This window comes from Blennius ocellaris (assembly GCF_963422515.1).
Source record: "Blennius ocellaris genome assembly, chromosome: 8".
In the NCBI taxonomy this organism is placed as follows: domain Eukaryota; kingdom Metazoa; phylum Chordata; class Actinopteri; order Blenniiformes; family Blenniidae; genus Blennius; species Blennius ocellaris.
Genome location: NC_137657.1, coordinates 1509201 through 1535688, shown reverse-complemented (window position 1 = coordinate 1535688; position 26488 = coordinate 1509201). Strand labels below are relative to the sequence as shown.

The following is a 26488-nucleotide window of genomic DNA, read 5'->3' as shown; positions in this document are numbered from 1 at the left end:
TTGCATCATGTTAATTAAACATTAACTCTTCTAACTACAAGGCCTTGATCGGATTGTTAAGTGTGTAGAAGGTTTATATTGGACTGCTTCCCTGACTGAAATATGGGGTGGCATCTTTGGGTGCCGTCGGGCACACGTCCTTTCCCACCATCAATCAAGAGTTTGATTAAAACATGTTTTAATCAAATGTTTGTCAGTGTGACCCGATCGCGGGTTCACCTGACGGAGGCTCTGGAGCAGAAGCTAAGGTCTTGACAGTCGACAGATTATCTGTGGACAACATGCTGCTGTCATTCATTCATGCGTTCATTAATTAATGTATTCATCCATTCATTCATCCATTCATTCGTGTCTGGCACCCAGAGAGACTCCTGACAGCTGAGAGAAGCTCACAGGAAAAAGGGGGCGGAAATGAAGTCATGTCTTGAACACGGAGCAGCAGGTTCAACGTTGGACTCGTCTCCGGTTCTTCATCTGGATTTTGAAGCAGAAACAGTTTTTGTTGAAATTTCTTTGCAGCCACCACAGGTGCAATGCCCATACATCCATACAGGACATTTGCGTGTGCCCCAACACTCCGCCACCACCCTTAAACTCTATATCCAGGGAAACGGAGTATTTCAAAAAGTGCTGATTGCTTTTTAATATCACTGCCTGCAGCATACATTTAGTGGCTATATTGCCCTTTTACTTGAAATTGAATTTCTTCCATTATGTGATTTTTAATCTAGCGTCCAGAGGCTACAAAAATCAATTCCCTCAGCTCCTCAGCTCTAATTGTTGTTTAGCAGGAGGCCATATGGTAACAGATTAGTTTGTTATTACTTGTCGATATCTGCAGCATTGTCGTCAATCCAGCACCAGAAGTGGAGACATGAAGAGTTTTAGATGGTGCCTGAAGCTTTTTAGGGTGTGGACGTTGAGAAAGGTTCTGCTTTTGTCCAGATGATTACACCTGAAAACAAGTTATGCTTTGCTCTTGTGAAAATATGCATCGAGAGGTTCTGACATAGTTTTATTAACCCGACCACACGGCCCCAGCGCAGAGCCCGGGACGACTGTATAGCCTGGGAAATGAACTCAGAACACACACACAGGAGTTTTTCTATCAAATCAACCAGTGTTCCTGCTCAGTTTTTTAGTGTTGGATAATACAGACAGCAGAGCTCACACTTTGGTCAGGAAGTGGTTAATCATTGTACTGCTGTTAAATATGCCATTATTTTTGAATTACTATTACTATTTAATTCATTTAATTCATTATTGTTTTTATATACTGTGTTGGTACAAGATTTTTGATTAAGTGTAGATCTTTAAACATATTCATGTATTAACTTAAACTTTAACTTAAACAAACAACACAAGTTACATTCTCACAGCACGCGTCTCACAAGTAATGAGTCAAACCATTTGATCAGCATCAATTCTTCTGGAGTAAAGTCACAGTCAATGAGAGTGTAAAAAAATGTCTCACAGAAAGACAAGAGACACAAAGATCAGTAGTGGATTAAAGAACTAGGAGGTCACAAACTCACTGGTTACAGATGAAACTAATATATACTAACTAAATAAACGATATATATATATATATATATATATATATATATATATATATATATATATATATATATATATATATACACATCCCCATTTTTAAATGAGATAACATTGTGTGCATAGTTGACTTCTATGAATACAGAATGTTGATTTCCCTTGAAGTTTATATTATTTTGTCATTACATTGACTCCACAATGAAATTGGATGAAGTTTACAGAGTTTACTTTCACTCGCTTAAGGTTTGCACACAGTTCATGAGACGAGATTACAACATTTGAATGTCGTTCACTCATTCATTTCTTCGTTCATTAATTTTATCATCAGACAGTGAAATGAGCAAGCTGGAGAAGTAGCAGAGGTTGATGAGGATCCTGGATGACGACCACACCAACCTGTTTAGAGCAGATTTACCGCTCTGGCTCGTAGAAACGCTGTTTTTCAACCAGAATCTGAGCCAGAAGCAGAAGCTCCTGAAGAAGTTCAGTCTCTGCGCCTTCAGCGGGATGTTTCAGAATGGTTCGTTGAAAATAATGAGTGTGTGAATGCAATTAAGTTTGGTCGTATGTGTTGTTACAGTTGCTAGCACGTAGTTAACACTAGCTCCTGCTAGCTGTAAGGGTAACTGTTACAGTTTTTCATATCATACTACATTTATTCAGTACATCAGTAATCGTTGTACATTTTTACCTCCCCGTGGCAAGGTCAACGTGAGTATCATTACCAGAGGGAGGGGTTGTTTCCCCGCTTCAGGTCATCGAGGAAAATATCTGACTCACCTGTATGAACAAGTGACGGAGATGACAGATTGTCTTCATTCTGGGACCTCACGCTGGCTGTGAGGACACAGATTACTGTTTGAAAACCATTAGAAGTGACTTTTGCATAGTATGAGACCTTTATGCTAATGAGTTCAGAGGTCTCATGCAGCCTGATGGGACCTCATGATTACCTTTAAATATCAACAACAAAAGTTGACCAACAATGAAAAAAATTACGATAAGTGATTAACTTGGGAAAAACTTAGTTTGGGGATTTTTTTTGGAAAATCAGTTTTCTCTGAAATCTTGTTCGGTAGGAGAATTCCTGCAGTCGTAAACATATACGTTTTCACAAAACATAGCTTCATCATAACTTCCTCCCTGATCTTCCATCTGACCATCACTGTTTGGATTCTGTTGGCTTTGTTTCTTTATCTCACGCAGACTGAAACATTGTGACACCCAGTAGACGGACTAGGAACAGCAGCTACTTTTACATTTAGTGAATTCTTTTTAATTTTAGTAATTTTCAAGGCCCATCCTTTAAAGTACTGGATTTGGCCTATCTGCACTGCAGATGGCAGGATACATTGAAATGTAGTTTTTACACATGCAGAATTCAACCGACATGCATGTTTTTACTGAAGAATAGAAAGAATCAAATGTGAAAACGTTTAATCTCCTCAATATCACATCAGTCTGTTTCACTAAGTGAGTCATTCAGCGTTGATGTTCAATGCTCAGCAGACTTTCTATTCGGAACATACAGCAGTGATGTAGCAGTGAACATTGACCCGGCCATGACCTGTGTAGTTCTATCATACTTCGCATCAGACAAACCAGACCAGCCCATAGTGACACCAATGCTCCAGTTTCGTGCGACTGTAGTTTTGTGTTTGTCGTCTCAGGCTTTGAGCCGATTGGTTCTGATAACCCTCCAGCACTGTCACCTACCATTGCCTGTGCAGAGAATGTGAAATGAAGGGATTTCTGCTCCCAGGGCCTCCGGCTGTGTATCCACAGCTCTGTTTCTACACAGGGCAGGATGAGCGAACGCAGGGAGTTTACTAATGACTTAATTGCTTGTCGTATATTAATAGCAGTAATAAAGTGAATGCAGTGATGTTACGTAACAAATCACAACAGGGAGGATTTTTTCTTCTCTGTATACTGACATTAATGGCTAAGAGAGCCCATTACTTGCTCAGATATATTTTATGGAGATGTGGGAGTGGGGGCCTTCAGATGTGTCTGAGTGTGTAAATCTTGCTTTAGAGCTCAGCGTTGCTTGTAATAAGCAGTCATCGTTTGCATTGATCATTATCGATGAGACGCAACATCGTGTGTGTAAAATGAGACCGGGTCAGAAGCCCAGTGCTTCACAGAGACCCCCCCAGGTCAGCAACCGTCACACACCATGTCCAATGAGGCCACCCCTCCCACCCCACCCCCACCCCCCGCCCAAATCACACACAGGTAAACCCACCCACACACACACCAAGCCAGGAGCTGGACTGTAGCCCTGAGAGAGAGACTGTGCGAGACCACTATGATTCAATGTGTGTGAGTGTGAGTGTGAGTGTGAGTGTGAGTGTGAGTGTGAGTGTGTGTGTGTGTGTGTGTGTGTGGGTGTGTGTGTGTGTGTGTGTGTGTGTGTGTGTGTGTGTGTGTGTGTGGGTGCATTTGTTCTGTTTGTGTATGTTACAGCGTATTAATTTGACTTTGCAGTCAGATGACAGTGCCACTGTACAATATGACGCTCAAATGTGCCAAGTGCGGAGTTATCTCTTCGGCTGACGTTTCCACCACAGCTACCAGTAACGCCATGTTAGTCCCGCTAATTATTTTTCCTTAACTCTTCTTGCCTCTGTTTTCTTCTTCACTCTGCTCCTTTTCCTCCATCACATGATTGGTTCTGTCCTGTTTCCCACCTGATGTCATTGCGGGGAGAATCTCTCTGTCTTATGAAGCTCTCAGAGCCTGAGTGATGTAAACAGACTGTGTTCATGATATGTGTGTAAATGACTGCATACACATGATCTGATGACTGGATGAGTGTTATCAAGTGTTACAAGCTGATTGAGCAGATATTGATGAGGCTCTGGTTTTCTATCAGAGGACAACATTACACATTTACTTCTTCCTGTGTATTCGTTCACGGCTGTTTGTGATGTCAGAGCACAGAGATAGCACACTTTTTTAATAGTTTTTCAGCCTGGGCCATTGTTTTTCAAGATATAATATCTACGATAAATGTACTTTCAAAGGTTGCTGAGTATTCTGCTTTAAGTAAAGTTTTGCTCTTAGTAACAATCCACAGTTGCAGCTGATAACAAGCAATTTTATACCCCAAGTAACTAACATTATATCAGCCATTGATCATTTTAGGAAATGTTGTATTTCAGAGCAGAGTCACATACCGGATGGGAAAAGGAAGCACGAGCCAAATGTTCAGGCAACACAGTTTAATTCATTGATTTTATAATGTTGGAACTAATGTCCTTATAAAATTTTGACTGTCGAGGTACAGGCCCCTTTAAAATGTGAACAAAAAACAACAACGAAAAATACATTGTCAGGGCTCATTCCAACCCAGCAGCTCTTCTTCCATGTTGGACTTATAGACCTCACGAATCATTGCAGTCAAACAGGAGGATGAGATCGATGCGTTTTTCACCTCCTGAGCAGGACAGGTTTTTTTTTGTTTAAAGGTTCCATGAAGTTCTGCTTCAACCTGGTGACTGTGTGCAGCTCCGGTTAACCCTCGTTCTGTCTCATATCTGTTAAAAACCTCTCGATACTTTTTATCTGGTGACTGAACTCAAACCGACTTCCAGGATGAAGGTCGAGTAAAAGAACTCGCCATGCTCCAAACACATGAAGAAGACACATGAAGACTGTCCCTCACTCCCGTGATGACGACTGTCCCTCACTCCTGTGATGAAGACTGTCCTGTAGTCCCGTGATGACGACTGTCCTTCACTCCTGTGATGAGGACTGTCCCTCACTCCTGTGATGAAGACTGTCCTGTAGTCCCGTGATGACGACTGTCCCTCACTCCTGTGATGAAGACTGTCCTGTTGTCCCGTGATGACGACTGTCCCTCACTCCTGTGATGTAGACTGTCCTGTAGTCCCGTGATGATGACTGTCCCTCACTCCTGTGATGAAGGCTGTCCTGTAGTCCCGTGATGACGACTGTCCCTCACTCCTGTGATGAAGACTGTCCTGTAGTCCCGTGATGACGACTGTCCCTCGCTCCTGTGATGAGGACTGTCCCTCACTCCTGTGATGAAGACTGTCCTGTAGTCCCGTGATGACGACTGTCCCTCGCTCCTGTGATGAGGACTGTCCCTCACTCCTGTGATGAAGACTGTCCTGTAGTCCCGTGATGACGACTGTCCCTCACTCCCATGATGAAGACTGTCCTGTAGTCCCGTGATGACGACTGTCCCTCGCTCCTGTGATGAGGACTGTCCCTCACTCCTGTGACGAAGGCTGTCCTGTAGTCCCGTGATGACGACTGTCCCTCACTCCTGTGATGAGGACTGTCCCTCACTCCTGTGATGAAGACTGTCCTGTAGTCCCGTGATGACGACTGTCCCTCACTCCCATGATGAAGACTGTCCTGTAGTCCCGTGATGACGACTGTCCCTCACTCCTGTGATGAGGACTGTCCTGTAGTCCCGTGATGACGACTGTCCCTCACTCCTGTGATGAAGACTGTCCTGTAGTCCCGTGATGACGACTGTCCCTCACTCCTGTGACGAAGGCTGTCCTGTAGTCCCGTGATGACGACTGTCCCTCACTCCTGTGATGAGGACTGTCCCTCACTCCTGTGATGAAGACTGTCCTGTAGTCCCGTGATGACGACTGTCCCTCACTCCTGTGACGAAGGCTGTCCTGTAGTCCCGTGATGACGACTGTCCCTCGCTCCTGTGATGAGGACTGTCCCTCACTCCTGTGATGAAGACTGTCCTGTAGTCCCGTGATGACGACTGTCCCTCACTCCTGTGATGAGGACTGTCCCTCACTCCTGTGGTGAAGACTGTCCTGTAGTCCCGTGATGACGACTGTCCCTCACTCCTGTGATGACGACTGTCCTGTAGTCCCGTGATGACGACTGTCCCTCACTCCTGTGATGACGACTGTCCTGTAGTCCCGTGATGACGACTGTCCCTCACTCCTGTGATGAAGGCTGTCCTGTAGTCCCGTGATGACGACTGTCCCTCACTCCTGTGATGACGACTGTCCTGTAGTCCCGTGATGACGACTGTCCCTCACTCCTGTGATGAGGACTGTCCCTCACTCCTGTGATGAGGACTGTCCCTCACTCCTGTGGTGAAGACGGTCCTGTAGTCCCGTGATGAAGACTGTCCCTCACTCCTGTGATGAAGACTGTCCTGTAGTCCCGTGATGACGACTGTCCCTCACTCCTGTGATGAAGACTGTCCTGTAGTCCCGTGATGACGACTGTCCCTCACTCCTGTGATGAGGACTGTCCCTCACTCCTGTGATGAGGACTGTCCCTCACTCCTGTGGTGAAGACTGTCCCTCACTCCTGTGGTGAAGACTGTCCTGTAGTAGCGTGATGACGACTGTCCCTCACTCCTGTGATGAAGACTGTCCTGTAGTCCCGTGATGACGACTGTCCCTCACTCCTGTGATGAAGACTGTCCCTCACTCCTGTGATGAAGACTGTCCTGTAGTCCCGTGATGACGACTGTCCCTCACTCCTGTGATGAAGACTGTCCTGTAGTCCTGCATTGAAGAGTGAAACTGCTGTTTGCCCTGGATGAATTCACTGGTGTTACTTTATAGTTCATAGTTAATAATTTTATATTTTCAGACTTTCATCGTTCTGGATGCTGGATGTTTGACTTCTTGTAGACTAACTTTACGTCTTTGAATCTGAATTTATTTCAGCATTTTGATGATTCAAATAGAGTTTTCAGAAGGTAAAAACATTTCTTTGGCATGCTGATGACTTCGCTCCGAGGACACTCTTAAGGTCAATTCATACTCCATAATAACAAAAGTTCGGCAGTGATGTATACTGCTGAACAAAATGACGTTATTTGTTTTGGTGAGCTCCTTCTGGCCGAACAAATTTGTTTCGGCAGTGTGAACCATCATGCCGAACTGTGTAGGTCCCGCACTGCCGAAACTCCGGCAGTGACGTGTGCTGCGCATGCGTATTACAGCTCGCTAATCACTATCAGTCATATGTTAATCATATTTAGCTCGTAACATTGCTACTGTCTGAGTGCTGCAGCTCCTTAAAATGTTGTGATGCACCTGAACGCATCACTCAAAGCTGTCAGCTCCTGCAGTTAAAAGAGGACAAACATCGTGCTCGTACAAAAACTTTAATTTTTAATACTGAAACAGGTCAGAGAAATGCATTTCTGACAGCACAGTAGGTGTGAAATAAACACTGTGAGGGGGCGTGGCCTGCGAGTTCAATAGCTTCTTATCGGAGTATGAATAGTCCTGCAGAAAAAGCCTTTTTTTCTTCAGCTGGCTGACATCACTGCCAAATTTTCTTCTTGTTCTTATGACTTCAAAAAGGGAGTCTGCAGGGGCCTTTAATGGCCATAACATTAAGAACACCCTGCTTGTTAAGGCTGGGCCCTGCAGGGGGTGCCACCAGCTGCTGCTCATGAGTCTGAGCCTCCAGAATGTTCTACCGCATGTTGGAGGACCTGCTGGTGATGGCTCTTCAGTAACATCGTGACTTCCTCCTGTTTGATGAGTGACTGTCATGAGACATCTGTCTGCTGGAGGAGTCACTGTCATGAGACATCTACTGGAGGAATCACTGTCAAGAGATATCTACTGGAGGAGTCACCGTCGTGAAGCATCTACTGGAGGAGTCACCGTTGTGAGACGTCTGTCTGCTGTAGGAGTCACTGTCATGAGACATCTACTGGAGGAGTCACTGTCATGAGATATCTACTGGAGGAGTCACCGTCGTGAAACATCTACTGGAGGAGTCACCGTCGTGAGACGTCTGTCTGCTGGAGGAGCCACTGTCATGAGATATCTACTGGAGGAGTCACCGTCATGAGACATCTACTGGAGGAGTCACCGTCGTGAGACGTCTGTCTGCTGGAGGAGTCACTGTCCTGAGACATCTACTGGAGGAGTCACTGTCATGAGATATCTACTGGAGGAGTCACCGTCATGAGACATCTACTGGAGGAGTCACCGTCGTGAGACGTCTGTCTGCTGGAGGAGTCACTGTCATGAGACATCGACTGGAGGAGTCACCGTCGTGAGACGTCTGTCTGCTGGAGGAGTCACTGTCATGAGATATCTACTGGAGGAGTCACCGTCATGAGACACCTACTGGAGGAGTCACCGTCGTGAGACGTCTGTCTGCTGGAGGAGTCACTGTCATGAGACATCTACTGGAGGAGTCACTGTCATGAGATATCTACTGGAGGAGTCACCGTCATGAGACATCTACTGGAGGAGTCACCGTCGTGAGACGTCTGTCTGCTGCCGGAGTCACCGTCATGAGACATCTATTTGGAGGAGTCACTGTCATGAGACGTCTGTCTGCTGGAGGAGTCACCATCATGAGTCATCTACTGGAGGAGTCACCGTCATGAGATGTATGTCTGCTGGAGGAGTCACCGTCATGAGACATCTACTTGGAGGAGTCACTCTTATGAGATGTTTTTCTGCTGGAGGAGTCACTGTGGTGAGACGCCTGCTGAAGGAGGAGGAGTCATGAGACGCTCGTCTGCATCAGGGGTCCATTTGCTGCTGCAGACTCTGGTCATTTCCACTGCTTGTTTCAGACTCAGATTATCTCAGACCAGAAACACTTCAGTCTCAGTTTAAGTTTGGGTTGCCTTATCGGCTGATTGGATGTTTATGGAACTTAAATTTTCCATAGGTGTACTTTATGTTGTGGCACATAAGTGGTGATTTGCGCTTATTGGCTGTCGCTCTGAATGGCACAACTTCATAAGATGAAACATTAGAATATTCAGTTCGACTCCTGCATTCTGTTCCGTGCAGTGAAGAGTGTAGTGATGTCCGTAGTGACGACTTGTCACTTCACATCACAGATTGATTTCTTCTGCAGTTTTATGCTGATGACACACTCCTTTACAAAGATAGTTAAAGACTTTTTTAATTTTCAGATCATGCAGTCTTAACAACACCTATCGATATGTAACCAAACAGTCCATCCTGTTTCTAGAGCATGACATCAATCTGTACAGGGATCATTGACTTGGTTTATTTACTGTTACATGTAAAGGCTCCCACCAACAGCACGTTGTGTTGTTTCAAAGTTTGGATCATGGAAGAATCGTTCTTAAAATCTACGGTTGTTTATCAAATCAGTTGGGCTTTGTGCAGAGTTGAGGCTGGAGTTGAGGACATTTGTTTCAAGCCTGCGACCACTATTAGACTGTGTCTGATATTTGGCTTGTCATATCAACTTGAACAAACCAGTAGAAATGCACTATGACCTGATATAGCTAACTGTGTGTCACCAGAATGCTAGTGTAAAATGCTAGTACATGCTTACAATTAGTTAATTCAAGCTCTCTTTGCAACATTTGCTTCCCCACTTTACCTCTTTCCGATGCTAATGCTGTGACTGCGTCTATGTTCTCCTCTTCCATTTTTGGGTGATTTTTTTCCAAACCGAAGAATACTGCAATGGCAAGAGTTTTGACCAAGTTTAGCACCTTTATGGCACCTGAATGGATGGCACAGGCTTATGATGATATATTCTCACATAATCACATCGACACAATTCCATAATCACGTTGAGTCGGAGCGGATACAGCTTGTACGGTCTGCGGACACAATTATTTAAATGTGTGTAGTCACGCTGTCTACTAACAGCGTAAAGGCTTTGATGACCCCGATGGCCAAAAATCATGCTGTTTGTGGGAGCCTGTACACTTACATTGAGAAAAATTAATCTGAGGACATTTGACTCAATGGAATCTGTGAAATCAACAATAAAATGTCAGGTTTGCACCAAAATATTTCTAGTCTTGAAGTCAAAATTATGAACCTAACCATAACTCTCAAAATCCAAGAGAATATGACTTCTATTTTGGAACATGAATAGTTTAAGTATTGTGAGCCAATCTTTTTAATTTGATCCACACAACAAAGAGGGATATTTGTGATATTTATTGTGTTTCATTCAGTATTTTAAAACACCAAGAACTACAGTACCCACAAGCCTTCAGTGTTCAAGAACCACAGATGGATGAAATGAAGATGCACAAAGACAAATTTCAGTTAACTTTACTCGGAATAAATGTTTTAATGTAAAAAAAACCCAAAACAAAACAACAACTGTATAAACAACACAAAGACCAATCTTTATGAATCACCATGAATAAATTATGGAAAAAAGTACTACATATTTTTAAGTTGATCTCCTAGAATATTGTTATCATTGTACAGTGACAGTAGTTTGTTCAATACAGTCCACAGAACTTTACAGCCATGGTTCCTGCACTTCAAGCTACTATGAATACATGTAACACTGGTCCTTTTCATCACAAACAGCCCAAGGTGCTTCTGAATAGTCCCTCCCATCTCCTTTCCTATCATCTTGTCCTTAAGTGGTGGCCATGATAAGGAACATTTGAATTCTCAATAAGCTAAAGAAAGGAAGCTCAATGCTTCCTTTATAACCTCCTTTAGCCCAGGAAACACTGACGCATCCTTTACCAAAGGAGAGCAGATGATGCTGCCCCACAATTCCTTGCAGTAACAACATTTAAAGGGACCTGCTCATCGGAGCGTTCAGAGAAATTCAGGATGACTGAAAAGAGATGCATGTCATATAAGTTCCAAATGTCATAATATACCTAGAATAACTTTAAACAATCTAAAACCCAGATCCCAACTGTGAATGTTGTGTGGCTGTTGTAAAACAAACATCGTAAACGTGTTGTGCAGCCCTATTTTCAGTTTGATTGGTTATTTATTCACCTGGTAGGCTCTTTTCCCTTGATATCAATTCAAACCTTGTGATATTTGAGATTATATTATATTGTGTTTGAGGAACAGGGGAAAGCGTTATAAATTGGTTGTCCATTTTCAGAAATGTGTAGTCTTTTCACAACAGTAGACGTCACTGGCCTTCTCCACCATCGGATTATTATTCCATCTCCTAGTGGAAGTGCGGTCTGACTGTCATAACAACGTGATCACTATTCCCTAACTCCTTTAGGAAGGTTCTTAAACACTTCCAGAGTTAAGGAGAAGTGACTAAGAAAGGTGACAGGAGGGACTATTCGGACGCACCCTTTGACTTTGGGTAACTATGGCATTGTGACGTAGAACAACGCTGTTTGTGAATGAAGCAGTTTTCAGTGAACGTGACAAACGAGCCTCAGGCTGAAACAAACCGCTTTGTTGAAAAACTTCCAGTGAACTGGTTTGACTTCAGATTCTGGTTCTGATCCAGTCTATGCAGAATCAGAGTTCTGGTTTTGGTCCATCCTTCTCCTGAACAGAGTCCAGTCCACACTGGTTCTGATCCAGTCTCCACAGTTGGATTGAGGTTCTCCTCACTGTCCTTGTGTGTTACATAACGTCACCACGTGACGCTTCATGATGCGGTTGAAAGAAAACGCCATCTGTCTGGATACTTAATGTTGGTGTTGGTGTTGGTGTTGGTGTGGGCCGACAGCGTCGTTGAGCTGGACAAGGGAACTGGGAAGTTTGAAGTTCAAGCTGAAGTCACAGTCCTTTTCTACACTGTGCTTTCTCAGTCCTCACACTTTAATCTTATACAACACAAAATAAACATTCCTCCCACCATTGTCTTACACAATAATGAAATGGCAAAGTTTCATTCTGAATACAGTAGTTTCAAAACTACTTTAAACAAAAGGACGACCAATTCAACTTTATTAATAAGCACCAGACAATGCAGTCATTTCAAGGCTGTTTAACAGAGAAAAGCCAACAGTGCCACATGACCGTGCACATTTCTAAGGCTACATTTACACTGGCAGTCTTGGTGCTCAAATTGGTTTTGTGCCTAAAGGCCGTTTTCATGCTGCCAAACTACGTCATTTTATCCGACACACCCCTCCGTAAAGCCCTGTTCACGTGGACATCACCGCTCCGTGCACCTCCAAATTTTTCTGACTACATGGACAGACATGCGGTAAAAAGGTGGAACTGAAGAGCAGGGGGACTGAAGACTTGGTTTTAAAGGCACAAAAAACATAATGATGCTCATCCACACTGAAAACACAAGATTTGTCTCATAGACGTCTGTTTGCTTCAGTGTCAGACTTCAACAGAGGGAACCTTTAATTTGAAACTATAGTTGCATGCTCGGCTCTGCTCTCCACTTGCAGGATCACCTGCTGGTGTCACAGAGAAGGAGTCGACTTCTTCTGCTCTAATTTAATACTGTGGTGGAAATCGGTTTGCGATGCACTGCCCCCTGCAGTTTGGGAGCGGGAACCGTGTGTAGTATAAATAGCACATGTTCTCTCATGCTGATTCCACATGTCTGTCCACATGGTGCCCGTGTGTCAAGCATAAAACAGCCTTAAATCAAGTGGCCCAGATGGGATTGTGGCGATCATACTTTCCTCCATCGTCAGAAACATTGCACATGCAAAATTGTATTGTTTACAGACTTCAGGCTACTTCTGAACCCAGCGCTACCTGCGACGCCAAGGAGGATGATGTCTGTTTGATGCTAATGTCGTGGTGACTGAGAGGTTTTCCAAACAAAGAAGAAAAAGGGCCATAATGCATCTTATTCATATGCTGCCATGATTTCCTCCTGTCCCTTAAGATGGGGAAGTCATGTGACCTCCTCAGCTGACCACTAAGCAAGTTTTGCCTCCTGTCGAATAGCCTCCGTGCTTCTCATTTATTTAATGCGTGTTCACTACTTATGAAATAAAATGATCGCAATGGTCGTGGATTGAATCACGTGAGAGATGCAATGTAAAGAGCCTCTGATCAGCCTGGAATCACTGCAGTCGCATTGGCGCATATCTGATACAAATCTGATTTATTTGCACGTGTATTCAGCCAGTATCTCATCTCTAAATGTCTGAAAGCAACTTGTTCCTGCTTCCACTGTCCAAAATCAGATCCAATCTGAGCCATATACGAGCATGAAATCAGAATTGGTCACATGACACTGACAGTCTGAATGCAGCCAGACTATAGTGTTAGAGATACCCATTTGTGTCGTGCTTTGATATTCCGGTGTGTTTTAAACCTTCAGAAACATTCCTGGGGCTGTTCCCACATTAAACCGAGGTGCACTTCATGTTATCACTGAGCACAAATCTTGATGCTTCAGTTGGAAAAGGTTTTAATTCATGTGTTCAACTCTGGGATATTTTACCTGAAAAACTTAACTTTCAAACTTAACTTTGTGAATTAGAATGAGAAACAATTCACACTCAGGACAGACATTATTAATTATGATTAATGGCCCATTAGACAATTACACTTCTCCAGACTCCCCCCCCCTCTCTCTCTATCTCTCTCTCTCTCTCTGTTCTGCTTGCATTTGCATTCTGTCCCAGCCTCCTATTACCTCTATGACTCCCTCCCTCTCTTCCTCCTGCCTTTTCTTCACCACTCCCATCTCCCTATGTCCCCATCCCCCCTTTCTTTCCTGCCCCTCCCTAGTTCCTCCATCTTTTCCTCCTTCCTTCACTCTCTTTTCCTCCCTCCCTCCTTATTTTCCTCCTCCCCTCCCTCTTTTCTTCCTTCCTTCCCTCTGTCTTTTCTTCCTTCCCTCCTTCCTTCCCTCGCTCTTTTCCTCCCTCCTTCCTTCCCTCTTTCCCCCGCTCTCTGTCCTGTGGCACTCGCTCCTCTCTGGTTTCAACCATCTTAAGCATACATGCATGTAATGTATTTGCAGTACTAACATATTTATCTGCAGATACTGGATGTGTGTGTTTGTGATAGTAAGCTGATGATTTGTTGTAATGTTACATTTCCTGTGCATGGTTCGGGAAGGAGGCCTCCTAGCACTATGCTGGGAGGATAGACAGATACTAAAGGACAATAGGATGTGCTGTGAGAACAGATAAAAGAAGATTCACCCAGTTTATTATCTTGATTTGCCTAGAAAATAAATGTTAAAAACCTAAAAATTAAATAATAACATGTTAAAAAGCATAGCTCCTTCTTATGAAGCGTTTCTGCATGCCTGCACTGACTGCAATTCACCTCCCATCCTGCAGGGCATCACTGTGGAGCTCCTGTGTGGTTCTACCACTTCTGGCACTGACATGGATGTCGGCTGTCCTCGCCATCACAGATCGGCGATCCGCGCTCTTCCAGATACTTTTTGCAGTGTTTGATTCTCTCGAAGGCTTCGTGATCGTCATGGTGCACTGCATTCTGCGCAGAGAGGTAACACATACTCAACACCCATACACACCTGAACACAACTGAATGCTTCTGAACACACCTGTAGGGATTTCTTACCTCATAAGCTTCACGAGGTACCATTTATGTTGCATTTGGCAGTTTGGCTACTGATAATCATTAATAATTATTGAAGATAATTATTTATTATGTTATTGAAAATTTTAATCTGATCTGTATCAGAACCTCGGAGCTCCACTGTCTTAACAGGAAATGATAGACAATACAGTTCTATCAGTCTCATAAGATATACTAAACAGTTCATCAGGAATTTGAATTAATAGTTAAATTAATTACAATTACCAGAATTAACAGTCAAGCTTGAAGGATTTTGGAGTTCTTGACACAGAAGAGGTCGACATTTCATTCACCTTTGTGCTCATTAATAAAACAGCAAGTATGATTCCAATATTATATTGATTTACAATGAAACCAAATAAAACACAGATTCTAACTACCTATATAAAGCTTGATGTGTATCGGTGTGTGTGTGGAGAGAGAGAGAGAGAGTGAGAGGGAGAGAGAGTGAGAGAAAGAGAGGGAGAGAGACAGAGAGAGAGAGAGAGGTGGAGGGAGTGTACGTGTGACGTTTGATGGAACTACAAAACAAGATGGCGGATCATAGGAAACTCCATTCCAATGGAGGTTATCAGAGAGCAGGAAGTCTGTCCTGGGTCTCCACCATGTGCTGGAGAACAATGGAACATGGAAGCTAGTCTTTAGCGTCTGCTTCCTGTGTGTCTCTGCTAAAGGACCATTTCTAGAATGACTTGATGTGAATGAGACTTGTTTTGTAAAACGTCAGGAGTCGTCAGATGGTGTTCAGTTACTGTGTGATGTTGTCTTTGATGTGATATGTGTAGGATTGTGAGTTAACTAGTTAGTGAAGCAAAGATTAGCATGCAGACCCTGTGTCTGTGGCAGAGCTAACGTTGGTTTACAGGTTGATAACTGCTCCTAATATCATTATCTATAGAACTCAATCACTGTAACAGAATCAACACATCTTCATAAAGTTAAACAGTTCTATCATAGCATCAGGTTTAACTAATCTCAGGTAAAGCCCAGTTGTTGTTCCCACTTCCTTGAAGGAGTTCAGTTGTTGTCCTGCTGGAGGGAAGCTGGTGTCTTCTCCTGTAGTTAGCACCTCCTGCTAACTGTGGTTGCTGGTTCTGCAGGCTGAGGAGAAGAAGATGAAGTTGATGTTTCAGGAGTCCTTCTTTGCAGCTCCTGGTTGTTCCTTTTGTCCAGACTGAGGAGCTGGTCGCTCAGGTCTGTGATGGTTTTCCTGCTGGTTGAGGAAAACACAAAGAAGTTCTGTGAGGCGTCGTTTCCCTGGTCCGTCCTGGAGGAACTGGTTGGTTTTCCTGGTTGATGGGAGATCAGACTCTGGGTGCTGGTCTCTGGATTGGAGTGAAGGTCTGACCCTCGTGGTGGGTCAGCAGAGGAGCTGAGGAGTTGAGGCCTTTTGTTGCAGGCTGTATGCTAGTGCTAGGTGAGCTGCCCCCAGCAACCCACCTCCATTGAAGAACTGGAGCAAAAACATTTTTGACAGAATCTGTCCAACTCTTTTGATGAAGGTTGGGGGATTCGAGGTGTGAAATCTTGGGAGCCTCCTCCAATCAGTGACTGGCTGAGTGCATGGGGGGCAAGGTCAGTTCCCTTTGAGCAGAAATGGGGGAGGATTTGCATGCATGGGTCTGCAGTCTCATGTCCCCCGCTGGGTGAGATGCTTAGACAGATTCTTGAGTCAGAATTTGCATGCCTTGACTGTGTAACAAATGAAGATTTGACCTGTACAAACACAATTATTGCTCCTCTGTATGGGCAGAAAATGAGTTTATAAACAAATTATGAAAAATAATAATGGTCCCGCAATAAATAAAAAATACTTGCTATTTCTGAAAACTAATAGTTTTCTAGCTAATCGTTCGTTCGTTCGTTCGTTCGTTCGTTCATTCGGTGGTTGGTTGGTTGGTTGGTTAGTTGGTTAGTTAGTTAGTTATTTGAGACTATCACAGAAATTGGCACATTGGACCAGTGGGCTGGTTAGTTTTTCCACTGAAACCTTCACATGCTCAGTGAAAACATGAAAACTGCACACAGAGTAGATCCATCACCAATAGAAGAAAACAACAATGACATGGAATCAATTCATGAAAGCAATGTTGTCAAGAGAAACACAGTAGTTGTGATGAAGTGAAGCAGCAGCGTCAAGCTGGAGAGCTCGTTCAGTGTTGACACAGTGTTGGCAGGATCTGAGCTGTGATGCTGATAACTCTATCAGCGTTAGTGTATTTACGGTTTTTAGCGGCGTTAACATGGCTGTCTGGTCCTGGCGGTCTGCTGTAGGTCCAGGAGGCGGTGAAGTGTCGCGTGGTTGACCGGCAGGAAGATGCTAATGGAGATTCAGGAGGATCCTTCCAGAACGGCCACGCTCAGCTCATGGTACGAAAAGACTGCTTACTTTCACCTGCAGGATGTATTATTCAGTGTTCGCTTGATGTGCAGCCCTAATATAATATTTATTATTGTGTGTCCTCAGACTGACTTTGAGAAGGACGTGGATATGGCGTGCCGATCAGGTAATCTCCAGGCTGAGTGTGTGTGGTTTGTGTGCTCTTGCTTTGACTTTGGGGACAGATGTCTCTTCGTGCCTCCTCTTTGTATTTTGACTGCTTGAAATTCCTCAGCGTTGTAGGAACAGATGTGAGGTATGTTCCCCCTCCTCTCTGCACCTGTGCTGCACAATCAACATCACAGCAGTTTACCCTCACCAAGGAGCCACTCTGACAAGCGATGCAGCCCATTAATGCTGTAGAACGCAGTTTAGTCCGGGCTGATGGGACGGCGACGGGCGTGTGCTTAGCGCTTATATGTAGATAAATATGGCTGCACGGCCATGGTATAATTAAGTCCCTCCCGACAGTGTCCCATCAGATACTGGCTCTGCTCGAAGTCCTCCAGGAGTGAAAAAGTGATTATCTCATGAGACAGGATATCAAGAAAAGCATCTGGAGCAGAAAAACTATTGAGACAAATGAGAAAACAAAGAGGAAGCTTCTTTGTCTCCTGAATGTTGTCGTGTAGGTGGGAGCACCACGGCGAGGGATCGCTGCGTATTTATGGAGACAGTTCTGATTGGGAAGGCACTCTGGCCAAAGGGCCATCCCTGGAAGTCATGAAACTACGAGTCTGTGGAACTTGAGAACATATTTGATGTTTTTATGAATCATCACATTGTTTTTTGGGGAGCAGTTTAAAGCATCTTTTCTGTTTTTCTGTGTGCAGGAACCACAAAGCGCTCGTCGTTGCAGGGGGAGGAGAAGGCCTCTGCTGGCTCTGCTACACTTCAGAAGGGATCGAACTTTAACACTATGCCAGCTAGCATGGCCAAGGTCCACCTCCAGAACGTGGCCGATTACACCAGCCACACGCTAACGATGCGCCGGGAGAAAGGCGCCACCAAGGGGATCAGCACTGAGCTGCCAGGCGCCAAATCCATCTATATCTGCGACGGGGAGCTCTTCAAGCAGCTGGACGGAGAGGTGCCTCGGGGAAATGGCGAGGGGAGTAGCTCTGACGGTGCTGGCAAAGGCCCCAGGTACGTCATTCTGCCGAGCAACAGCACAGACACCCTAAAACCAACCTTGTCCAGAGAGCAGCATGTGTCCAAGTTTAACACTGCCATTGAGCAGCTGCCTCAGGCCAGGCTCCTTCACCTGGCGATGCTTGCTCAGCCGGGGTCTGGACTGGGCCTGAAAAGCCTGCCTGCTGACCAGGTCAGTGTGTCATGCCCCGACAGAGACTCACCGCCACACAACCTGCAGACTGGGCCCAGAGACTCCCAGGTGGGCGGCGCCACTTGTGATGGGGGCGAGTCCGGCAACTCTGCGGTGATGCCCAAGAGCGAGACCGTCTCCACGCTGTCCATGAGTTCACTGGAGGTGAGACTGCTCACACGGCGCATAATCTGGAAACATGTCCGCCTCATGCCTCACTCAGCTGTTTTATCCCGCATTTCATGAACTCACAAAGAGTCATGAGTCACTTCTCTATTTGTCTGTTTTACTGGCCCGCTGTCAATATTGGACCTGGCGCTGCAGTAAGCTGCCATGTTTATCAAGATTTTCAATAGTTCCTTTTCTCTGAATGATTTTTTTAAATATTTTGATTTCCAGAGCATAAGTCCCATCAGACCAAAAACAGTGTGAGTAAAGAAAATATTAGCCACTTTACATCCTGTTCAAAATGACTCAATACTTTGTGTTTGTGTTTAATCAAACTGAGCAATAAAAGAGAAAATAATTGTGCATCAATCTCTCCTCTGAGGCTTTTAATAGGAAACATCTGCAGGATGTGGTAATTGTCATCATGACCCATCCAATGAGAGAGAAAACACGATTAACAGGAGGTTGGTTAGTTACTGAAAGTTAATAATGCACAATAATAATTGTCAACATGAATAATACATTTTACTGTCTTCCACCTTTTCATCAGTCCAACCAGGAATACCAGTGAGCCTTTTGTTCACGTAATTGTCATCCATCCTCCGACCACTACAGATAGGGAGCTACAGATAGTCAACAGTACTCCTCCTGCAGCACTACTCGAGTATTGGGGGAAAGTCCCGGCAGAATACTGCAGTAAAGAGCAATTTTAAGGTTGCTTTGTGAAATCAAGAGACTGGTGCTACATCCTAATAGTCCCTACTATCTCCTTTCCTGCCTGCATTTCCTTAACCTCAGAACTGTTTAAGTAGCGGCCATGATAAGGAAAGTTAAATTTCTCAATAAGCTAAAGAAAGGAAGCTCAATGCTTCCTTTATAACCTCCTTTAGCCTAGGAAACACTGACGCATCCTTTACGAAAGGTGAGCAGATGATGCTGCCCCACAATTCCTTGCGGGACAACATTTAAAGGGATCCGCTCATCTGAGCGTTCAGGGAAACTCACAATGACTCAACACAGATCATGTTAAGTTACCAAAGCAATGCTCTGCCTTGAACAACATTAAATCATCTGAAACCCAGATCCAAACTATGAATGTTGTGTGGATGTTGTAAAACAAACAGTAAAGTTTTTTTGCAACCTATTCTCAATTTGATTGGTTATCCTCTTTTCCCTTGATTTCAATTAAAATTTTGTGAGACTTGAGATTATATCAGTAGTTAGAGCCATAAGGAAAAGTGTTATAAATGTGCCTTTTGTAGTCCATTTACAGATTTTTTTATTTTTTTCACCACGGCAGACATCACTAACATTCGCCGTTGGATTATTATTGCGTCACCTAGTGGAAGTGCAGTCTGACTATCAAAACAATGTGATCGGCTTTCACTAACTCCTTTAGAACCGCTCTTAACACCTTTCTTTAACTCCTTTTGGAAGGCTCTAAACACCTTTCCTGTACCGCGTGACATCATCTATGGGGTTAAGGTAAAGTAGATAGGAAAGGAGAAAGAAGGGATTATTCGGATTTATCCTTGGTCTCTGAACCAGCGGTTCATCTGAATGTTCTAGAAAATGAAAAGCAGTTTGCGAAAAAAAACCTGACAAATGATCCTGAACAATGACGCTGGAGCCACCACATGAAGCAACTTCATCCTGCTCTACCCACACTGCTGCTAGCTGCTAATTGCGAGCGAGCCATATTCAGGTTAAGGTTCTGAGAAGAAACTGCTCGTCACCACAATGAGCTCAAAGCTCTGATTCACGTCACTGGTTGAAGCTTTAAAGCTTCAGGAAGTTTCTGGAAGGCAATGAGACTGAATACACACTGCACGGTCAGTGCTAATGCTAAATGCTGATGTTAATGTCTAACCTCCAGAGTCCTACAGCGCCAATGCTAAACGTTAATGCTAAATGCTAAGCTACAGAGTCCTGCATGGACAATGCTAAATGCTAATGCTATAGTCTAACATCCTGAGTCAAGCAGGGACATTACTAATAGTGTAATTATTAAAGCATTAGACCACAAATGTTGATACAGTTTGACTGTTTTCTTAGTGTTTTTATACTAGTCTCAAAATAAATGTCCTTTTCATCATGAAGGGAGTTCGTCTGTCAGAAACATCATAACATGTGTGATTTATTGAACTAATGTGACCAAATCAGCAGCTGACTGATTAAATTCAACTTAGGCTGCTTCTGTTCGCTCGTAATGCAGTTGTGGTGAACATACATTGGCTTGTTCTGTTTCTCAGCCAATTTTAACGCCTTTTCTAATGCACAGGATAAAACAGAAGAACTGTTCTGAAAGAAAAAGAATTAACGTACTAATGTGAACACCGCCTCTGGAGCATAAATGTGTACTTTTGTTAAAGAGTAGTTTGGAGCATTCAACATGACACTGTTGCTGCTCTGATGGGTTTGTTCTGGAAATTCAAACCGGTGTGATATTATAAGTGTTTATATCACTAACTTTGGCTTTAAGATGTACAACACTGCAGTGATCATCATTTTTGTTCTTCATATCTCCTCTTTCATTGCAGAAGCATCAGACTCACTGTACAGTAGCTTCACTGTTTTCTTTATCCATGAACGCTTCCATCCATGTGACGGCTCTCCTGCTCTATTGATTGGACTGAAGCTGCTCTCACAGGAGCAGATCACACTGGATCGCAGCTTTCTGCACTAATTTCAGCTGCTTTCTGCTCCAGGCCGTGTTTGACTGATGCAGTGTTACATGGAGGGATGATTAGGAGCTGTGGTCACCCAGGGAGGCACATGTCAATAAACCTAATATTAATTCATCTTTATGAGTGAAAGGGTCAATAACTAGTTCTCCACAGAGACCTACTGTCCTCATGCTCTGGTGCTCATCAGACAAAGCTTTGATTTTAATTCTCACCTTGGTCTTCCTGAGGATGTGTCCCTGAGCTGATGGCCTGCTGGTGGCTCTTTGCAGCCCGAAGGTCACGGTTCCCTTCACCACTCAGTGACGGAGGACTTAAAGGTTACTGGGCCACAATCTGTTCACATCAGAACGGATCTCAGTCTAAAACTAGCACACAAACACTCACAGGAGCGTCTCTGCTCATACAGCACACATCTTTAATCTGTCTGTCTCATCTCCCCCCAGAGACGAAAATCACGCTATGCAGAGCTTGACTTTGAGGTAATTTTAGTCTCTTTGATTCCTACTTTTTAGAATTAGACCAGTTGTCCTCCAGCTAATCAGACCTCTCCTTGTTTGCATACATTTCTTCTTCAAGGTTTGCAGTGTTGACTTTAGAGGCAGATAATGTGGGGAGGGTTGCAATAGGATTGATGGTAGCCTGTGCTGTTTGCCTTGTACATAACGTGCAATGTTCCTGTGTAGAAAATAATGCACACCCGGAAACGCCACCAGGACATGTTTCAGGACCTGAACAGGAAGATTCACAGTGCAGACAAGGATAGAGAATCTCCACCTGTTGATGCCAAAGCTGCCAAAAGATGGAGCGTGTCCTCAGCCAGCAGCGACAAGACCAACATGAGTGTAAAGCGTTTAACTTTATTCTCCCCTCCCAAACATGTTGCAGTTGTCTGTGATAGCCAGTAGAGCAGCATTTATAGAGCCTGTGTTTCATGTGCTCACAGAGCCACAGAGTTCACAGTGAGTGTGGCATTAAATGACACAAAGACACACATGTTCAGGCTCACTCAGCAGTTCTCAAAGTGTGGGCCCGACTACTCTGGGGGGCGCCATAGAGGCATCCTCAGACAAAATAGAATGGCCGCTGACACACACTCAGCTTGGCAGTCATCTTGGATGAGCACCTTCTTCTCCCACAGTACATCTGTTGAGAAGGAGGTCTTCATAATATTAAAATAATGGTTTTCATCTGGTTTGGTTTGTTATGAATGAGTGAGTTCCGATTATTTGAACAGTGTACATCAGTACAAGTGAATGTACTGGAGGAGAAGATTCTCATCCAAGATGGAGGCCTCATACATCAGATCCCAGAGACAGTCAATGAGGAGTCAACCTTTAGATGCTCATGTGTCCTCCGGAAACAAGGTGGGCAGTCAGGGGGAAGCTAGCCTGCTCCCTGCACTGTTTTTCATTTTTCACAAGAAATTACAAATTAAAAATATTATGTGAACCTTTCTCCATTATTTATTAATGTCATGAAGAGAAATTGAAATATATATCAAAAGAGCGTTATTTTAAACAAGTCGACACGGAAATGTCTGCCACATTTGAAAGCAGCAGGTGATTCATGTTCTTCATGAGCGTGCTTGGCGGTTTGAGCTCCGTGCATAGGTTCATCCACCCACACTTTGAGGACCTCTGATTGAACTCAGTGCATGCTACATGACCTCAGTGAACCGCTTCCAAGAGTTACTTCCTTGATGCTATGCCTCCAGGGTCCAGAAATCCTGTTACAAAGGTAGAACATGGAGCGAAGCTTCCTCTGGTAGAGACAGAGCATCATCAAATGGAAAATCAGGGCTGGAGATACTGATGTACAGTACACATTGTATTAGCCATTTAAAACTGATATCATTTAACTTAACCAAAATATTTTTTTTTACAACTGTTCACAGTTAACAAAAAAAAAAAAGGAATCTCCAATGAAAAAATTTCTTTTTAATATCAAAATAACTGAAAAAAGCCAGATCGCATATAAGCCTCAACCCCGGGCCTGGCTCCAGGGTGGGGCCCGGCTGCGCCAAACCGGGCGACGTCACTGCTCTCCTCTGATGCGTGTTCATAGGGGTGTGTTGAACTGCTTTTAGTCTGACCCGTCACCTAGGACCTGTTTGCCTTGGGAGACCCTACTGGGGGGCATAAAGCCCCCCGACAACAGAGCTCCTAGGATCATTCGGGTGCTCAAACTCCCCCACCACGAAAAGGTAGCAGTTCAATGTGACCTCGCTGGGGGGGAAGGAGCCCGAGCTTGTGAGGGAGGTTGAGAGATACCGTCTAGATATAGTCGGGCTCACCTCCACTCACAGCTTGGACTCTGGAACCCAGCTCCTCGACAGGGGCTGGATACTCCACTTCTCTGGAGTTGCCCGCGGTGTAAGGCGGCGGGCTGGAGTGGGCTTGCTTATTGCCCCACAGCTCAGCCACCATGTGTTGGAGTTCACCCCGGTGAACGAGAGGGTTGCGTCCCTACGCCTTCAACTAGGGGACAGGTCTCTGACTGTTGTCTCGGCCTATGCACCAAACAGCAGCTCAGAGTACCCAACCTTCTTGGAGTCCCTGGGAGGGGTGCTGGATAGTGCTCCAACTGGGGACTCCATTGTTCTCCTGGGGGACTTCAACGCCCACGTGGGCAATGACAGCGAGACTTGGAAGGGGGTGATTGGGAGGAACGGCCTCCCCGATCTGAACCCGAGCGGTGTTCTGTTATTGGACTTCTGTGCCAGTCACAGCTTGTCCATAACGAACACCATGTTGGAGCACAGGGGTGTCCATAAGTGCACGTGGCACCAGGACACCCTAGGCCGGAGGTCAATGATAGACTTTGTGGTCATGTCATCTGATCTCCGGCCGTGTGTCTTGGACACTCGGGTAAAGAGAGGGGCAGAGCTGTCAACTGATCACCACCTGGTGGTGAGTTGGATGTGCTGGACTGGGAGGAGGCCGGATAGACTCGGCAGGCCCAAACATGTTATGAGGGTCTGTTGGGAACATCTGGCCGAGCCTTCTGTTCGTGCAGTCTTCAACTCCCACCTCCAGGAGAGCTTCTCACAGATCCCGAGGGAGGTTGGAGACATTGAGTCCGAGTGGACCATGTTCTGCACTTCCATTGTCGAAGCTGCTGCTCGGAGCTGTGGCCGCAGGGTCTCTGGTACCTGTCGTGGCGGCAATCCCCGAACCCGGTGGAGGCAACCGGAAGTAAGGGATGCCGTCAAGCTGAAGCAGGAGTCCTACCGGGCACTGTTAGCTCATAGGACTCCTGAGGCAATCGACAGGTACCGGCAGGCCAAGCGAGCTGCAGCACGAGCTGTGGTGGAGGCAAAAACTCGGGTCTGGGAGGAGTTCGGAGAGGCCATGGAGGAGGACTTTCGGTCGGCCCCGAGGAAATTCTGGCAAACCGTCCGGCGCCTCAGGAAGGGGAAGCAGTTCTCCACCAACACTGTTTACAGTGGAAGTGGGGAGCTGTTGACCTCAACTGGGGATATCGTTGGGCGGTGGAAGGAATACTTCGAGGACCTCCTCAATTCCACCACCACGTCTTCCATTGAGGAAGCAGAGGCTGGGTTCTCAGAGGTGGACTCGTCCATTACCCAAGCTGAAGTCACCGAGGTTGTTGTGAAGCTCCTCGGTGGCAAGGCACCGGGAGTGATGAGATTCGCCCAGAGTTCCTCAAGTCTCTGGATGTGCAGGGACTGTCGTGGCGGACTCGTCTCTGCAACATCGCGTGGCGGGCGGGGACAGTACCTCTGGACTGGCAGACCGGGGTGGTGGTCCCTCTCTTCAAGAAGGGGGATCGGAGGGTGTGTTCCAACTACAGAGGGATCACACTCCTCAGCCTCCCCGGGAAAGTCTATTCCAGGGTACTGGAGAGGAGGGTCCGGCCGTTAGTCGAACCTCGGATCCAAGAGGAACAATGCGGTTTTTGTCCTGGTTGTGGAACACTGGACCAGCTCTAGACCCTCCACCAGGTTCTCCTGATGGTGGAACACTGGACCAGCTCTATACCCTCCACCAGGTGCTTGAGGGTTCATGGGAGTTCGCCCAACCAGTCCACATGTGTTTTGGGGACTGGAGAAGGCGTTCGAGTGTGTTCCTTGGGACGCCTTGTGGGGGGTGCTCCAGGAGTATGGAGTCCGGGGCCCTTTGTTAAGGGCTGTTCAGTCCTTGTATTCCCGTAGCAGGAGTCTGGTTCACATTGCCGGCAGTAAGTTGGATCTGTTCCCAGTGCACGTTGGCCTCCGGCAGGGGAGTCCTTTATCACCGATTCTGTTCATTATATATATGGACAGAATCTCTAGGCACAGCTGGGGGCCGGAGGGGGTCCAGTTTGGGGACCACAGGATCTCATCTCTGCTATTTGCGGATGATGTGGTTCTGTTGGCTCCATCAAACCTGGACCTTCAGCGTGCACTGACGTGGTTCACAGCCGAGTGTGAAGCAGCTGGGATGAAGATCAGCACCTCTAAATCCGAGGCCATGGTTCTCCACCAGAAAAAGGTGTCTTGCCCCCTCCAGGTCGGTGGAGTGCCCTTGTCCCAGGTGGAGGAGTTCAAGTATCTTGGGGTCTTGTTCACGAGTGGGGGGAAGATGGACCGTGAGATCGACAGGCGGATCGGTGCAGCGTCTGCAGTTATGCAGACGTTGTATCGGTCCGTCGTGGTGAAGAAGGAGCTGAGCCAAAAGACGAAGCTCTCGATTTACCGGTCGATCTTCGTTCCTCCCCTCACCTATGGTCATGAACTATGGGTCATGACCGAAAGAACGAGATCCCGGATACAAGCAGCTGAAATGAGCTTCCTCCGTAGGGTGGCTGGGCGTACCCTTAGAGATAGGGTGAGGAGCTCAGTCGCCCTTAGAGATAGGGGGAGGAGCTCAGTCACCCTTAGAGATAGGGTGAGGAGCTCAGTCACCCTTAGAGATAGGGTGAGGAGCTCAGTCACCCTTAGAGATAGGGTGAGGAGCTCAGTCACCCTTAGAGATGGGGGAGGAGCTCAGCCACCAGGGATGAACTCGGAGTAGAGCCGCTGCTCCTCCACATTGAGGGGAGCCAGCTGAGGTGGCTCGGGCACCTATTTTGGATGCCCCCCAGACGCCTCCCTAGGGAGGTGTTCCGGGCATGTCTCTCT

The 26488-nt window shown here is 45.5% G+C and overlaps 1 protein-coding gene across 1 annotated transcript in view; it reads left to right on the top strand.

Moving 5' to 3' along the window:
* The window catches only part of LOC308133759 (adhesion G protein-coupled receptor B1-like), a gene marked incomplete at both ends in the record, with an annotated part of 182655 nt that overhangs the window by 153431 nt on the left and 2736 nt on the right, over positions 1 to 26488 (top strand). The window contains 8 exons of the mRNA XM_080501270.1: positions 4045 to 4143; positions 14543 to 14714; positions 17082 to 17177; positions 17275 to 17314; positions 18021 to 18333; positions 18535 to 18676; positions 21810 to 21845; positions 22050 to 22208. Of these exons, the coding sequence (XP_080357396.1) occupies positions 4045 to 4143; positions 14543 to 14714; positions 17082 to 17177; positions 17275 to 17314; positions 18021 to 18333; positions 18535 to 18676; positions 21810 to 21845; positions 22050 to 22208 (1057 nt within the window). The remainder of the gene's footprint in view (positions 1 to 4044; positions 4144 to 14542; positions 14715 to 17081; positions 17178 to 17274; positions 17315 to 18020; positions 18334 to 18534; positions 18677 to 21809; positions 21846 to 22049; positions 22209 to 26488) is intronic.